The sequence below is a fragment of the Phyllostomus hastatus genome, unplaced genomic scaffold (assembly GCF_019186645.2).
Source record: "Phyllostomus hastatus isolate PE091 unplaced genomic scaffold, TTU_PhHast_1.1 phas_scaffold_55, whole genome shotgun sequence".
Taxonomy (NCBI): domain Eukaryota; kingdom Metazoa; phylum Chordata; class Mammalia; order Chiroptera; family Phyllostomidae; genus Phyllostomus; species Phyllostomus hastatus.
The window spans coordinates 5,337,646-5,355,021 of NW_025334035.1; the positions used below are offsets into that span (position 1 = coordinate 5,337,646).

Consider the following 17,376-nt stretch of genomic DNA (forward strand, 5'->3'; position numbering starts at 1 on the left):
AGGAAGCAGGGGTGTGTACGAAAGGCATTAAGGGGCCACAGAAGCCATGGGATGAGCGGTAGCTCCTCCCATTTCACAGATGTGGGCCCTGAGGCTCTGAGTGGGGCTGGGGGAGACCAGGATCTGTCCAGCGTGCCTGGAGAGCTGGTGCAGTTGGCCTGGGTACATGGTCCTGCTTCTCTGACAGCCTGATGATGTGTCCTCTCCCCACTCACTGGGGACCTGTCTCGAGCCACAAAGCGCTTCATACGGTGCTGAACTCAGACGGGCATGCTCCCCGGGGTGGGGGGTGGGTCTGCTGGTTCCAGGTGCCTGCCCCCCTTCCCCTGAGATCAGTGCCTTGGGCACCAGGGCCCCAGCACCCGGGTCACTGTTCCTGGGGCTTCCTCCCTGAGACCTGCCTGCACCTGGGGGGCGGTCTTCACACACCTGTCGGCCCCGCCTGTGTGCCTGGCTCAGGCCTGAGATGGAGACTCATGCTGCAGGTAGCTGAGGCCTCCACCACTCCCCTGCAGCCAGGAGCTGTGGAGGTGCGATGTAGGTCAGGAACGCCTTTCCAGTGCTCACAGGACCTGAATCAGTTCCTCTGGGCAAATGTGGCAGGCTAAGGGTCCCCACCCCCCAGGGCAGTGGCCCTGGCAGAGTGCTGGAATCTGGTCTGGGTCCTGCTGTGGTTTCTGTTTCCAGACCTGAAGCCCTTGGAGACACCAGCTGTTTCATCCTCTGAGGGTGGTTTGACTTTTAGGAGCTGGAGCTGAGTGTGATAGTCAGAGGGTGAATGAGGGGACAAAGTGGCTTCTGCGTGCCCACTCCTCCCAGGATGGGGCTGCACACAGGGTGTCCCGGGAGTGGGCTGGAAGCCCTGGCCCAGCTGGGGTGGAGGGGCTACTCTTGACACCCCTGCACAGGGGCTAAGTCAGGGCCACTGCTCAGGGGCTCTCGGACAGGCGCCCACCCACCGTGGAGCAGGTCTAAACTTGCAGCCCAAGCAAGCACCCTCTGCACCAGGCCTTCTGTGAGCTCTGGAGGTCGAGGGCCCCTGAGGGACTTGGGGGTGATCAGGGGCTTGAACTGATGCCATGCAGGAGAAGGCCTACCCACTTGCCTTCTTTTCCAGAGGCTGGGACTGCGCGGATGCTGAGGGGGCAGGGACGCTTGTTGCTTGGCCTTCCAGCTAGGTGGTCCCCAGCGGCCCAGCTGGAGGGCCTTGCCCTCTGTGTGTAGGGCTGGGTGGGGAGCAGGTTGGGCTACTCAAACCAGCACAGGGGTGGGGTTGGGGGTGCAGATGTGGGTAGTGGGGCATCTCCTGAGGCTGTGTGAGGCCCTCAGGGCAGGGACGCTCACCCCTCCTCCAGAGCGAAGGTCTGGCAGCTCTGGCCATGCCCATGCTGGTGGAGCAGGGGCCGGGGCCGGGTGGGGGGGGGCTGGGGGCAAGCACTGGATTAGGAGCCTCTCAGGCTGTCCCAGCTCCTCCTGACTGGGAAGGGGAGACAACCAGAGGCATCCTCCCTGGGTGGCAGGCTCTCTGTCCCTTGGGTTACTTTTCTAGAGGGACTAGCCCAGGGAGGAGGGTGCCTCACTGGGGCAGGGCAGGGCCCCCCAGGTCCACTCTCCTCTCCTACCTGAGCCCTTTGCAGAGCGGGGTGGCCAGGCCATGCTGGGCCTCCCATTCCTGTCCCCTCCCTTGGGGATGCCCTGCAGTCAGATGGGCTCAGGTGCCTAAACTTGTCCCCTCCTACAAGCATAGCCTAAGCACCAGGACCTGGCAGGGAAACTGAGGCAACCTCCACATTCCTATTGGTTTTGAGAGATAGGGGCTAACATTCCTCCTTTGGCTGAGGGGGAGAAAGGGGGAGGAAACCCTTAGCCAGCGCTGAGTTGGGCGTCCCCACTTTATTCAAGGCCTGAGGCAGGGCCTCTGTGGGTGTGGGGGGAGGTGGTGGCCCCTGGATTCCTGAGGATTCCTGGGGGCACGGGTGTGGCTGGGTGAGGCCACAGTGAGCCTCCAGGCATCCCCTTCATTGAACAAAAACTGGGCAGGGGCTGCTTCGAGCCCCATCTTGGGTGTGCTGGCACTGCCCCCGCCCTGCGAGCCCCGCTCGGGAGCTTGCTCTGTGAGCTTGCCCAGCCCTGTGGCAGGCCGGCTTCCCCTGGAATGGGGCTTGGCTCTGCTCGGCGTTCCTTACCTTCACAGGGGACTGGGAAACATGTGGTCAGAGCATTTTATAAAAGCAGCTGCAACTCATGACGTGCTTTCTGTGCCGGGAGATTTATGGGGCTGCATGGTTTTAATGGTTTCTGTGGGGTTAGTGTCCTTCCCCCATTCATCCTGGCTGCTGTCTTTGAGGCAGATGGGTGACAAGTTTTCCCTAGCTGGGCTGGCCCAACAGGAAGGTATGGTGGGGGAGGGGCGGGGGGGGTGCTGACCACCCAGGCCTCCTTGGGAGGGGCAGCTGCTGGGAAGCCCCTGGGGGCCTGCTGCGAGCAGCCCGTAAATCTAGGAGACCTCCAGGAGGCAGGAAGCCTCCCTACGGAGGTATCGCTGCATTCCGGGCTCTTGGGGAGAGGAACCCCGCCGGCAGCCCCCAGGGGCCTGTGCCAGGGCACACCCCCAGGCCGGCCCCAGCAGGTTGTCTGTCTCAGGTGGGCTGGGCCAGCAGATGAGCGCTTGAGCAACAACTGTATACTCCTCACTGACCTAGCAGCTCTCCCAGAACCTGGCTCCAGGGCCGCAGCTTTGATCCCAGTAGGGGGTCTTCAAAATCTGCAGGGGCACCCCCAGTCAGCTGGAAGCTGCCTCCTACCTTGAACTGCCCGAGGTGGTGGCAATGCCAGGTCCTCAGAGGCCCAGAGCTAGCAGGCGGCAGACTTGAGGGAGTGAGGCACTGGGCTGGGCGGCACGTCCACTCCCGACGAATCCGGTCACAGAAAGGGACCTGGAGATTCCCGTTTCTCAGACTGCGGGGCCTGAGGCGGGGCTCTGGGAGGGTGCCCAGAGGTCTGCTGCTACGGAAGCGCACACAGGTGCCTCGGACTTTGGCCGGGGGTGCAGGAAACAGTACCTGGAGGGCCCCCAGTGTTGGGTATGGTCCCCAGGCTACTGGGTGCCCACCTCCCAGGCCACTACCCCTCTGCCCAACACTGGCACAGGCTGCCCTCGCTGACTCCGGCCTCCATGGGCCTGGCCCTCGGCCCCCTTCTTGTCCTCTTGGGGTAACAGCGTCCCTCCAGAGCCAGGCACAGGCTTCCGCTGGGGGACAGAGAGGTGCGTGCTCCTGCCAGCCAGAGTGGCAGGCTTGAGTTGGAGCAGGGGAAGTCAGTCCTCACGGCCCTGCTCATGGCTGAGAAGGGTTGAGTTGCATGCAGGCCCTTCCTGTGGGCTCCAGAGTTGCTGGGGGCGGGGGGCAGCTACTCCACAGCCAGCCGGCCAGCAGTCTCACTAACAGAACTCTGTGGCCAGTCAGCCGCAGGACAGGAGCGTGTACTGCACCCGTACAGGCAGCCCAGGGACTCTAGGAGACAAGTGCAGCCTGGCCCTTGGGGCCTGGAGTCCTCGCTCTCTGGAGCCTGCTCCCTTTCCCCTTGCTTTTCCTCTGGTGTCTGTTCTGTCCTGCAGATGCCTCCTCCACAGCCTGCTGGGGGCCCTTCGGGTGCCACAGCTCTGTTGGGCTTTTCAGGGCCAGCCTCACCCACCCCGCTTTGTGGGCTCCGGTGCCTGCTTCTGTCTGTACTCTGAAAGCAGAGCCTCATGGGACATGGCCCAGCCTGAGCCCCCATTTTTGGTGTGAACGAGGGCTCCTAGGAAGAGTGGGCCTTTGAGGCGTGGACCCTGAGATGGGACAGGGTGGGGCCCTGGCGTGCCTTGCTGGCTGGCGTGTGCCTCAGGTGCTCCCTTGTCCCTGCTTCAGAGAATGGCTACTCTGCCTGCGAGTTGGGACCCGCTGCCTGCAGACCAGTCTCTGATTTAAGGGCGCTCAGTGCGCCTCTCACTGTCCTCTTCTGACCTCATGGCCGGCCTTCCTGAGGGTCATTTCATTTCTCTCGAATCCTAATATAGGGTGGGGGATCCTCACCAAGCCCATGTTCTGGCCTCCTTGGGGTCCACTTAGGCTATCAAGCCAAGGGGACTTAGGTGTCCTGAGGTCTGAGACGAACTGGCCTGGGTGAACGTTGTGTGTGGGGGAGGGGCCCACCTGGGGGGCCATGGTCCCGGGACGGGCAAAGGGGCTCAGGCCACTGTGCACGGTGCTGCAGACCCTGGCAGGACTGTCAGAGGTGGCAGCGGCCCCCGTGCTGTGCTGGGCAGAGCCACGCTGTGCCGTGCCGAGCGCGCCTGCTGCGTGATGAGCAGCTCTGCCTGAGGTCACTCTTTCAATGTGTATCTTGAATATTTTCAGCTGTATGTGCACTGCGGGGACTTGGCCCGTGCTCTGCGTGTGCAGCTCATACTTGGTGGGCTGTGTAATGTGCAGAGGTGTTGCCAAGGGCAGCGGAAATGTGGATTTTTTCCAGTATAATCATGCAAATCCTACCACCACCCTCCCCTGCCCCTGCCCTGGGCCTGTGCTGTCTCACCCTATGGCCAGGGAGCTGCTAGGAGCGGGAGCAGCACGAGGGCCAATGCTTTGTCCCAACTGACCAGTGTCCCTGCTTTGACCCCTGGGTTCTCGAGAACAGCAAGATATCCAGGGCTGGGTGCCTCTCAGGGCTGTGTCCTCAGTGTTAAGCATGTGCCCTTCAGGCCTGTGCTGGCCGTGAGTGGGGAAGTGGGGTGGGGCCTCCTTTGGGTGCCCTGCTGGGCGTTCCTGGGGTGGGGGCGCTCCAGACCAGGGAAGGTGGAGCCGGTGTTGAGTCCTCCTGTGAAGGGCCATGTTCTTGCAAGTCCAGGGAGTAAGAAGGCCTGACCATGTCCAGCCGGTCCTCCTCAGCACGGCTGGGCCGCATCTGGTGCACCCCTGCCCGGCCCAGAGCCGCAGCCCTGCATCTCCAGCCATGGTTCCATCTGTGTTGGTTTTCTAGGGCTGCCAGAGCAGGGCACCACAGACGGCAGTGGGGGTGCGGCACTTAAACAGCAGACAGAGAGGTTGGAGATACTAGGTCAAGGTGTTGGCAGGGTTGGTTTTTCCTGAGGCCTCTCTCCTTGGCTTGCAGATGGTGCAGCCTCTCTGGGTCTTCACGTGGCCCCTCTGTGTGTCTGTGTCTCATCTCCTGGTCTTATGAGGACCACAGTCGTACTGGATTAGGCCCACTCTACTAACTTCATCTTAACTTGATCGCCGCTTTAAAGACCCCATCTCCAAATACTGTCACATTCCGAAGTGCCAGGAGTTAGGACTTCAATGTGGAAATTGGGGACAGGGTCACAGTTCACACCAACAGACACTCAGTGCCTAAGATCGTTGCCAAATTCTCTAGGGCCCCAGTGAGAGGCGCCTTGTCAGGCCACCCCCGCCCACCCTGGCTGTGACGCTGTGTCTGGGCAGGGGGTCTGTGGTCCCATGCAAGGAAACAGCCACATCCTGAGGGAGGCTCATTCTGTATTCAGCTCAGTCCTGAGGAGAGGAAACCAGGGCTCTCTGGGAAGGGGGGGGGGGGTGGCTCCCCGTTGCTTAGCTAAGGGGCACTCAGTTGCCACGGTGACCTCTGTCTGCACAGTCAAACACACACAACCCAGCCACTTCTCTTGGGCTGGAGGGTTCCCCACCCCCCATTAGAGTTCACACTGAGTGTTGAGTCCCTTGGTGACAAAAACATGGAAACGGTTGCCATGGCAACCATTCTTTGGAGCCCTCAGACTGGAGTGCAAAGTTCAGGATGCCCAGGAACAGCTGAAATGAAAATATGGGAAAATCTGCCTCGCTCTAGAGGGATGACTTGGATGGCATTTGCTGCTCCCCTGGGCCCATCCGTCCCTGCCCCTCCCCATCTCCCAGCACAGGAGGGGAGCAGGAAGAGCCCCTGGAGTGAAGGGGGCGGAGCAGCCCCAGAATCCTTGAGAAGCGGGCCAGCATGGGAGGCCCCGCTGAGGTGTAGGTGGGCCCAGTTACTGAAGCTGTAAGTGGGCAGGTGACGAGACATAGGCACTCATTCCCTAGGGACATGTCTTTCTGGTTGAGGAAGCCCCTGAGCCTGCCTGTGCCTCAGTTTCTTCACCTGTAATCTGGAGGGACAAGCTGCTGCTCCTTTCTCAGGAGGGCTCAAGCCCACTCAGCAGCCAGTGTAATTTCCAGCCCAGTCCAGGGGGAGAGTGCACGGTGGGCTGGGTGGGCTCAGCAAGGGGAAGGTGCTCTGTTCTGACCAAGGGGATGGGAAATAGGGCCCCAGGCAGACGGGCCTTGACCCAGGGGTGTGGTCAGTTCCTGAAGCCTTGCTCTAGTCTGCCTGCACCCTAGTAGCCTAGGGCCTGAGTCTGTGAACGGAGGCCACTTCGGCAGAGGCCTCTCCATTTATCCCCTGGGGGTGTCCCCCATCAGCAGTTCCCTAAGGAGACCCCACAGGTCGCTGGTGACCTGAAATGCACCAACCAAAAAGCTCTGTAGTCAGGGTTGTTTGGGAAACCAACATGAGTGCACACACAGAATCTGTAGATTGGAGGCTCTGAAAAGTCCTGCAGGACAGAAGTTTCTTGACTTTTTTTAACTCAGTTTGAAAAATATATTTGATCAAGGGCTCCCCTCTTTTTGGTTTTCTAAAGCATTTCCTTATATTTTTTTAAAAGATTTTATTTACTTTTAGACAGAGGCAGGGGAGGGAGAAAGAGAGGGAAACATCAGTGTGTGGTTGCCTCTCGAGCACCCCCCACTGGGGACCTGGCCCACAACCCAGGCATGTGCCCTGACTGGGAATGGAACAGGTGACCCTTTGGTTCATAAGCTGGTGCTCAGTCTACTGAGCCACACCAGCCGGGGCCATGTACTTTTTTTTTTTTTTTTAAACTCTTATTATCCAGGAGAAATCACATTTGGTAACACGGGCTGGTGCACTGACTCTCAAAGTGGGCTCCCTGGGCCAGCAGCTTCAACAGCACTACAGAATTTGTGAGAAATGCATATTCTCCCCCCTCCTCCCCAGATTTTTTGAATTAGAAACTCATGTTTTGACAAGATCTTTGGTTTGAGAACCCCTGCTCCAGGGGAGATGTTAGCAGAGAATTGGGAGGAAAGGGAATGGCCTGGGGCACTTGAGAGGTGAGGGTGGGAGGGAGGGCGGTCTGGCAGGGATGGGACGTGGGCAGTCAGAGAACTCTGGACTCTGGAAAAGGTGCTGTGGGCACCTTGAAGGGCAGGTTCGGGGTGCACTGCGCCTGGGCACTGAGATCCCATCATGGTTTTCTGAGATGGAGTTAAGTATAAGGTTATGTGTCTGGAGGTATCATGAATCTTGGTGTTAAGTGGCTGGGACCTTTGGAAATGCTGGGGCGGGGGGCGGGCACCGGAAGAGGTCTCGTGTCCTGTCTGTGTCCTGTCCTGTGTCCCAGCCCTCTTCCCCTATTCACTGCTTTGAAGGCACCTGCCCTGAGCAGATGGACCTGATCCAGAATGCTGGTCGAGGGGGAGAGGGTCCATTTCTATAGGTTTCTTCTTGCCTTCCTTGACCCTAAGAGGGGGCTTGTCCCCAAAGGCAGTGCTAGGTGGCACCTTCAAAATAGCCATGAGGTGGTAAGGCTTCTTGAAGCGGATATCAGGAGTTGGGTTACAGTTCAGTTTTGCCACCATCAGCCCACTCCTCGGAGGAACACCCTGTGCAGCCACTTCCCAGGGCTGGGGACACGTCTTCCTCCCATGAACAGACTGCCCCAACATCAGTCTCGGAGAGGGTACAGGCGGATGGGACCGACCTGGCCACAGGAGCTGGGCACACAGTTGGCACTGCCCATCCCGTGGCCTACCGCCTGTCTGTGCTTCCTTGCAGCCGTCCAGATCCACATCCTGAAGGCAGATAAGGCAGGGGACTGGTGGAAGTTCACGGTGAACATCATCTCGGTGTACAAGCAGGGCACAAGCCGCATTCGGCGTGGTGACCAGAGCCTGTGGATCCGCTCACGGGACATTGCTTGCAAGTGCCCCAAAATCAAGCCCCTCAAGAAGTACCTGCTGCTGGGCAACGCAGAGGACTCGCCAGACCAAAGCGGCATCGTAGCAGACAAGAGCAGCCTGGTGATCCAGTGGCGGGACACATGGGCGCGGCGGCTGCGCAAGTTCCAGCAGCGTGAGAAGAAGGGCAAGTGCAAGAAGGCCTAGCGCGGAGGCAACGGCGCGCCGGGCGGGAGGGCGGGGCGCGGGCCGGGCGAGCGCGAGCGGCGCGGCGCGCCACCGCAGCGAAGAGGACTTGGCCCTCGAGGGCTTTCCCAGGTGGGGGGAGGGTGGGGGCGGGGCCACAGCCGGCACAGGGGCGGGGCTTTCGGCTGCCTCTCTCCTGGGGGCCCTGCCCCTTGCCCCACTCTGCGCGCCTCTGGCAGGAGCCGCGCGCACGCGCGCGCGGGGAGGGGTGCGCTGCAGGCCAGGCCCTGGAGAAATGAGGACGAGACTTAGCTACCTCACGGGCTCCTTCCAGAGCAGGGATTTGCTTTCCTAGGGCCAGGCAGGGTCGCCGCGGCGGGGGCGGGGCAGACTGACTTGGGCCCCAGGAACTGGCGCAGAACAGCGCAGGAAGGGCCGCACCTGCAGCCCGTGTGTGGTTAGGGAGAAGGGCACGTGAGGAGGAGAACTGTGAATTCTCAGGCCCCTAGTTGGGCCGGGGGCTGAGCGAGTCCGGCCAAACTACCACACCAAACATAAAAGGCCGAAAATCCCCTCCTTTTCCCCTGACCCTTTTTTGCCACAGGACCCCCTGGTTGGGACAACTTGGGCCCCATCTGAAGGAGCTAGGCAGGCAACTGGGGGCAGCAGAAGCAGTCTGTACTACCAGAATTCTCCACACAGGCTGCGGGTCTCCTTTGCCACCTGCTGAATTGGTTCTCCTAGGTGGGGAGAGGGGTTCAGAATGTTCGAGCCAGAGAAGCAGAAGTGCCTGCGGGTGCCTGCCTCTACCCAGCTGAGGTTTGGGTGCAGGCCCAGGATTCTGGCCCAAGCAGAGGGCCATGGACCCAAAGACACCCCTGAGAAGCTCAAGCCGGGTGGTCACTGCCTATACTGGAGCTGCCTGTTGGAGGAGGCATCAGGAAGGCAAAACCTCCCAGAGAGTTTCCTTTTTGGAAACTTGGAACCAGCCCCTTTATGACATTTTCCAGGGGAGGGGGAAGGGGCACTGGCTGGGTTTATGGCAGTGACACTATTTGTGTAATGACATCAGCTCCCACAAGGCCCCTCAATAGTGTCAACAGCTGGGAAGGGCCTGGATGGGCATGGAATGCAGGCTGCAAAGGCAGTTGGGCCCGGCTGGGGGAGGGGGCTTGCTGGGGTGGGCTTGCTGGCTCAGCAAGGTGAGGGCCCATGCCATGGGCAGGGAGGGCCAGGAGGGACCAGGTCCTTGGGTATCGAGGAAACCATGACCACTTCCTGTCACTCCCCAAAGGAAGGGACAAGAAAGTCTGCTAGAGCTGCCCCTGGCAGCTGTCTTGGTCTAGTGTGGGCAGCACCTCACCTATACCTTTCCAGGTGTCCCCTTAGTGAGGCCTCCCAGGCTCCCAGGTATGGCCAAACCCCCATTCCAAAGCTTTCTAGAGATACTGTCTTCAGGCAGGCATCCCAGACTTTGGGTCTGATCGCCTGGCCCTGGGCCTGTTTCTATGCCCCGGGGCCTACTGCCTCCCTGTCTCCCGAGCTCTCCAAGCTGCCCAGCGGCCACGCCTGGCAGGCACAGTGAGTTAGAAGCCTGGCTCCCTTCTTAGGCAGGAAATTGGTTTCACTTTCCACTGGAGTGTGTCTGCTCAGGAGGGTCACACTAAGTCTGAAGAGTGCCCCTGTGGTCTGGCTCCCCTCTGCCACAGCCCCCATCCTGGCTGCCATTTAGCCCCTGGCACTTTACCCACGTGACCTCCTGTTATCCCCATGACAACCCTGTGAGACAGGGATTCTCACCCCCACTCTCACCAGTGAGGAAGCTGAAGCACATATACCCACTATCACCAGGCAAGTAAGTGGCACAACTGGATTCACATTCCAGAGCCAGACTTTGTGACCACGGGCCATGCTGCCCCTCACTCGCTGCACACTAGCTTTGCTCCTGGGGGTCACCGCTGAGACACTGCCCCTGGTTACTGCCCCTGGCCTGGAGAAGGGAAATGTGTGTGGGAGGGATGGGCACAAGAACATCTTCAGAGGTGCAGCAAGAGTGGTAGCTGAGGCTGGCTAGGCAACTCCTGGAAGTCCCAGGTTCTGGAAGGCAGGCCTTGGCTGATATGAGATGCAGTGGAAAGGACACTTGGCTGCTTGGGGTATTTGGAGGAATTCCAGAAGAGACTGGCACAGATGCCCACGGTGGTGGGGAGAGGACAGAATGGCCCTGGGAAGGGATATCTGTGTTCCCTGAATCCAGGCCCGAGGCTGGGAGCACAGGGACCTCTCTCCTAGCGGCCAGGCCTCCTTGGACGCCTTAGTGTTTTGTGTGCCCACAGTCCTGTGAAGGCACTCACCACTTGGGCCCTTGTCCTGTTCCTGCTTCCCCTAGCCTGGCTTCTCTGCCCTGCCCAGAAGAGCTATGGCAGCCCCGCCTCCTCCCGCCCGGTGTCTGAGTCACCCCTGGTCCATGAAGGGCAGGCACTGGTGGTCTCCGAGGCCCCTCAGCAGCCTGCCAAGCCATAATGTATCTTGCTTTAAATTCTGCCAGCCTCCAGCCTTGCCCTCCTGTTCTGTACCTTGAGGGCAAAGGCTTTCTGGTCCACCCGATGGCTTGGCCCTAGGGAATGTGTCTGGGTGGCCAGGTCAGCCAGGTGGAGCCCACGAGGACACTGTTGGGATGTCAGCTCTCCCAGGCCTTCCGCACCTCACTGCCCAGCTGGAACTGGTCCACCGCTCCCCTGAATCCAGCCACTGACCTCGACAGTGAGGACCCCTCCTTGGGAGCACCCTCTTCCACCCCACCCCTATTTCAGGGTGGAGACAGAACTAGGAGTCGAGGTGTGCCAATTTGTACAGTTGGGAAGGGATGTAAAATGGAATTAGATTTTGATTTTGAAGAGTGTATTAACCAGAATTGTGATATGTAGGTGTTTGGGAAAAAGCATACCAGATTAGTCTTTTTTTTTTTTTAAACAAGCAGATTCCCCAGTTTTCCTTTTTCTCACCTGCTGGGTGGTCTGGAGCTCCTGACAGCGGAGTCCCTGCTTTACTGACACAGTAACGCTAACAAGTGGGGTGGACAGAAGAGGGAGGGGCATGGGGCTGCCCCTGCGCTCGCCTGAAGGCTGTGGCTGTTGTCCTGAGAAAGCAGGGCAGGAGGCCTCAGGTGCCGGTACACTGCAGGGAGGGATGCCTCCAGTCCAACCAGGGAGGCTCTGAGCTGCCCCCAGGCCCTTAGTGACCTCCTGGAATTCTGCCTCCAAAGTAGCCTGCAAGAAATGGGTCCAGCCCTTCTTGGGTTTGCCTCAGGTTGGAATGAGGCTGAAATCAAGGAGACTCTGAGGGGTCAAGAAATGGCCCCTCCAGGAAACCGAAAAGTGTTGGGGTCTCCATGTCAAAGGAAGCCCTGCTTCGAGAGAGAGACTGAGAGTGGACAAGCCAGACTCCCCGGTGGGGCTCCTGGGCCATGGGTTGTGGCCGCAGCCACGCCTTCCCCTAGGGGCATCAAATGTGTGCTCCGGGGCCCTGCCCTCTGCCCAGCCAAGCTGCCCACTCTGGCGTCTCGGCCCTGCCTTCCCACCCCTGCTCCCCAGTGCACGGCCCACCTCCCCCGGCCCCCTCCTGGGTCTTGGGGTTCTGTTCACTCGGAATGGTAAATGTTTAGTTGTGACCATGACATGCTGTTTGGGTCAGTGTCCCTTCCAATGCGTACTAATATATTATGGTTATTATATATGAATATATTTAATGACATGGAAAAAGTTGTGGATTTTTTTTAAGGTTTTTTTTTTTGTTAGAGTTGTAATGGACCCAGATGGAACTTGTAATGTGGGCCCCACATGATAGAACTAAATTCAAATATCAATTAAATAAACTCTTGTACACTGTTCTTTGTTTCCCAGTCGTGACTATGGTGTGAGCTATGGGTGGTGCGCGTGCAGGGGGAGAGGAGGATGGTGGGTCTCTGCCGATCAGGAATATGGACCGTGGGCTAAGATCTCCCTAGCAAAACAGCCACCGACTTCTCACAGGCCCTGACCCAGAGCCCCACCCACTAGAAGAAGGGGTGGGGGCAGCTCTGCTTGGAAAGCCCTATAGCTTTCGTGACTTCAATGTGATTTTAAGCTAAAAGTCTCTCAAATGGGTCAAGCTGCATTCAAGTCCCCAAGAACCATCCCTGCGATCCATCCCTGCCACTCCTTGGGGCTCCGGGTTTGGGGCACGGCAGGGGTGAGGGCAAAGAGGTTTCTGCCCACCTGCCCCAAATTCAGCAGCCGGGTAGAGCGCACCTTGGAACGTCCCCACCTGATTTGGGACTTGCAAGTAGAGTTCTTGTCTTTCACAGAACCAGTTTCTTCTATTCAAAGGTAAGAGGAGACTCATGAGAAAAGACAACAGCGTTTGTAAAACTCGAGATCATTTCCAGCCACTGCTAAAGGCTCGGTGTGGTGCAGGGACTGGGCCGCTGCCAGCGCCACGCAGACACCAGGAGCTGAGCTCACTGGGTTTCTGAGAAACTATATTTAAACCTCCAAATGGTCGTGATTTCTTTATTAAGTAAACAATTCTGTCATTAGGAACATGTTGTGTTGCTATGCAAAGTGGAGCCGATCGTCACCAGGAAGCCATCATTTCTGCACCCAGCTGTTTCTAAGACAAGTCTCCAAGATGGGCCTGGTCCAGCCCCTCAGTGACTCGGATTCAAGTGGCACCTGGGAGGCATGGCGAGCCCTTACCTGCGGTGCGGGGAGCTGGCTGAGGGGCCTGAGGCCCCTCCTCAGGCAGGAACGGCCAGCCCAGCCTCCTCAAAGCTCCGAGGAACAGGAGCTGTTCTCAGAACCACGGGTCAAAGCCAGGGCAGTGAGAGACAGGGGTGGCCTCCAGTGTCCCTGCTGGAATGGCAGCTCCTGACACTGGGTGGTCAGGGACAGGACGCAGGTCGCAGGTGGCCGGAGAGGCCAAGAAGGAAAAGGCCTCCTCTGCAGTCTCGGGCCCTTCCTGAGGTCAGTGCAGACCCGGCCAGACCCTTTGCTGAGAGTCGGGGGCTCGGAGGCTTGTGCCGCACGTCGACATCTCAGCTGCGGTCATTCTGGTCAAGGGTCCAGTTCTCAAGGACCTGCACGATATGGCATTTTTTTGCCTTTCATAAAAATGTTGTCTGTGACTGACAGTGTCCTCTCCCCTGGGAGCCCCCACTGCTGGGCCCTGCAGGGCATCTGCAGCCCAGTCCCCAGGCCTGAAGGAAACCCCTGACAGAGACACAGTAGGATGTGGGTTGTCAGCAGCCCCGCTGCCTCCCGGTGCCTGCCTCACTCTAGCTGGAGAGAGGCTTTGCCGCCTACAAACATGGAGCAGGAAGTAAGGCGGGTCACTGCCACATACGGGCCCCAGGTGGTCAGGAGAGTCCATTTTAGAGACTGGCAGGGTTAGGACGAAGGAAGCTGAGCGACCCCATCAGGATGCAGGGTCCAGTGCAATCCAGTCAAAAGTCCAGACCCCGCTGGGCGGGAGGGCTTTGCAGGGCCGGCCGACCTCCAGGGAGGCATTCGTCAAGCGCCACCCTCCCTGCCCCCACCCCGCCCAGGGCCAGTGCCTGGGGGTGGGGTCTGCCCACTCATGGCAGAGACACTCTGGGGTTTCAGATTTTGTTGCACAGACACCTCTTTCTATGTTCCCTTAAGACCAAATAAAGACATCAGAAATATGCCAAGAAAAACGGGGAGTGAGAGACGAACAGAGCCAGTGGGAAATGCAGTCATGGACGGATGAACTCACTGCTTTATCGAAGGGCAGACTCGACAGCGCAGCAGCTCATTCTGAAAGGAGGTACATCAGGAAGGAGTCTGAAGTTGCACAGAACTAGAGGGAAGGTGAATCTTGGCCCACTTGTTAAAATAAGGTGACGGGGTGGGGGGGAGTTCCACTTAACCAGCGGGGTGAGGTTAGAAAACCCAACCAGATAAGAGATGATCCGTCAGTCTTTGCAAACAGCTCTCTCTGTAAGCTGGGAGCTGAAGAAGCAGGGATGGCGGTTCTTGGGGAGGGGAGGCCGCCCTGCTGGCTGGGAGGGAAAATGCAGCTCCAGGGAGGTGGGCAGCTTGTGCTGACCAGTCAGTGGAGAGCCTGCCGCAGCCTTGTGGAAGGAGGTCCCAGGGCCCCGCAGGGGCCCAGCAGGTCTTGAAAGGAGCTGATCATCCCGGGGCTAAGGAAAGCCAAGGCTTAGTTACAGTTATTAATACTAATGAGATTTCAACGGGACACAAGTACCAGTTGCAACCAGATATCTGGATTTCTTTATATGGTATCCAGACTCAAAATGCTTATAATTAATAATCAGCTAAGTTAAACAATACTTATACTGTTAGTTTAGTAAAGTCTATTTTCACTGAAAAAACACCCAAGGGATGGGTGCTGAGGCCCTGTCTTGCCGCTTGTCCTTATGCTTAGAGTACGGTCTCACAGCTCACATGATGGACGCCTGCGAGCAGTGGGCCGCCTCGGGCTGCATTCCTGACACCTTGGAAGGGGAGAAGCAGCCCTTACCAAACCCTGCCAGAAAATGCCGACTTTCCCTTAGCTGTGTCACTCCAGAGTGAGTCCTGATGCAATACATCCCCAGGAGTGGCTCGGAAATGCCTTACCACTTCCGGTCTGCCAGTCGGTTCAGAGTGGGGTGGGTATGTCATGTGGGAAGCCCACCCCAAGAAAGCTACGGAGCAGGGGAGCCTTCCTGCCCAGCACCGTCCCACCCTCTGGGCCCATCGCTGCCTGAGGCCCGGACGGCAGGCCCTCGAAGTCTAACCTGGCAGCTCTCTCACCCCTCCCCTGCCTGCAGGTCCAGAGACGTGAAGTCACTTGTGCAGGTCGCCCAGCTAGCTGTGCTGGGCTGGGCCGTGAGCCCACTCATTTAAAGAACAGAAGCTGTTGTGTGCAGACATCAGCTCAGTGTTTGGCTTGAAAAGGCTTTTCCGTGTGGCTGAGCCAGAACGCCATGGCTCTGGTTCAAAGACGCCCCATGAGTTGCCGGGGCTCCGTGCTGAGCAAGTCAAGAGGAGGTGAGAAAGTCAAACAGACCTTCGGTGCTGCCTCCCGTGAGCCCCAAAGTGCGGGGGCTCCAGGGAGACACTGTTTCTATAGATTTGGGGTTTTGCACGACAGCACTGAGAGACGTGGCTCTCCAGATTCTTGATCGTCTGTTGGGCGATCCACTAGCAACCACGCTGCTCCCACCCCACAGGCAAAATGCAGCCCAGGGCGCCTTACTGTCCCAAGCCCTGGCCCCCTGTCCAGCATGGCTCCTCTTTCGGGAGTGTGCGCATCTTGAATCAACTCTGCCTCCATTTCCCCTCCTTCACATTGCAACCCAGTGCCGCGACAGCGTGGCTCATGCTCATACCTGCCTCTGCTCCCTGCCCGCTCAAGCCTTGACCCTTCCCATCAGAACACAGCCCGGCCGTTCTACCAAATCTGTGCCGGGGCCTCACCACCTGACCGAGCCTGGGGCTGTGCGTACTGGCAGCCCCTGTTGGTCCGCGGGCACTGAGGTCCACCTAGACTGGAGAGCTCTAACCTGCCCTGGCTTGATCGTTGGCCCTCACAGGAATTTGCTCTGTTGTGCTGGGTGGAAAGAGTGGGGTGGAACTCCCGAGTGTGGATATGGAGGCTGTCTGGCCCACTGGGTTTCGAGGTCGGGCCGTGAAGGAACGTTTCCAGTGGAGCCGAGCACTGTGCTTCATGTCTGGCTCACCTGCTCCTCATGGCCTCGGTCACACAGCTGGCAAGGGCTGTGGTCGTCACTGGGGCCATTCACCACCTGGTTCGGGCTCTCTGCCTTCTGGGTACTTCCCGGTCCCCTCATGGATGAGCAGGGCCAGGAGACTGTCCCGGCCAATGAGCTGGGAGCAGAGGAGGTGGTGCCAGAACCCACAGAGGCTATTCCATGGCCCAGGCTCTGGGCAAGGAGATGTCACCACAGCACTGTGTTAACCTGCGAGGGACTCAGAGCCAGAGCAAGATGCCCAGGTCTGGGTGCATCTAGGCCACTCCTTTTTGGGTGGCTGTGCAGGCGGCCCTGTCCTGCCTGTTCCGGCTGATACGGAGTCGAGTCCCGGTGTGAATCTGGGCAGGGCTGGACCCCCTCTCATGAGAGAAGTGCATGTCACGGCCACACACACACAGTGGATGGAAGGAGGACTGCTCAGGCACAGCAGGGCCCACCGGGGCCTTGAGGTGACCCAGCCACTCTAGGGAAGAGCTGCCAGGAATAGGTGGCCCACACTTGGCAGCAACTTACAACTAGCCCAGGAAGTCATGGTCCCCACACTGTTCCCCCACTGCAGGAGGGTGGACAGGAATCTCAGGTCCAGGAAACGGCACTGCGTCAGGCAGCGCCACACTCCTCCTCCTCCATCTGTCTCTGTCCACAGAGGGGTCCAGTCACGCCCTCTTGAGAGCAGTTGCCCACAGTATCTAGGAGATGCACAGGAGATCCCTCCAGGACTCCCCACCACAGGCCTGTCCTCTGGTCTTCCTTGGTGAAATCCTGTGCTTCGGATCCTCCACTGTCACCAACCCAAATTCCGTCCCCTTTTGCCATGGAGGGCAAAGCAAGGTCAGCTGGCCCAGCCTGCTTTCTGTACAGATGGGAGAGAGGGCATGAGGCTGGGCCCTCCCTGCTCTGGCCCAGAACTCCCTGGCGCTTCCATGGGCCTGGGGTCCTCTGCGGGTCTGTCCCTCAGTGTGCCCTGTCCATACATGCGCGTGCGCGCGCACACACACACACACACACACGCGCGCGCGCGCGCGTGCACTGTGCATGCTCACGCACTGGTTGTCAGAGCCAGTTTAGGAGCCAAATGGAGGTATAGTTCTCCTGACTTCATAATCACACCTTTCTGTGAACGCTGAACAGTACTTTCCAGATTGATCACTTCCCACCCACCTTATTCAATAGGCTTCATTCTGGCTGCTTCTAAAGGTGTTTCCGCCCTGGCCGGAGGCTCAGTGGGTGGGAGTGTCATTCCATACACCAAAATGTTGTGGGTTCAATCCCCAGTTGGGGTGCATGCAGGAGGTAACCAATTGATGTCTCTTTCTCTGAAATCAAGAAACATATCCTTGGGTGAGGATTTAAAAAAAAAAGGCGTTCCAGCCCTGG

The 17,376-nt window shown here is 58.6% G+C and overlaps 1 protein-coding gene across 4 annotated transcripts in view; it reads left to right on the forward strand.

Moving 5' to 3' along the window:
• The window catches only part of NTN1 (netrin 1), a 196,406-nt gene extending 184,306 nt beyond the window's left edge, over positions 1 to 12,100 (forward strand). For all 4 annotated transcript variants that reach the window (XM_045824392.1, XM_045824391.1, XM_045824393.1 and 1 more), the window contains exon 7: positions 7,912 to 12,100. In XM_045824392.1, coding sequence (XP_045680348.1) covers positions 7,912 to 8,240 — 329 coding nt within the window. In that variant the 3' untranslated portion in view covers positions 8,241 to 12,100. The remainder of the gene's footprint in view (positions 1 to 7,911) is intronic.
• The last annotated feature ends 5,276 nt before the right edge of the window (positions 12,101 to 17,376 follow it).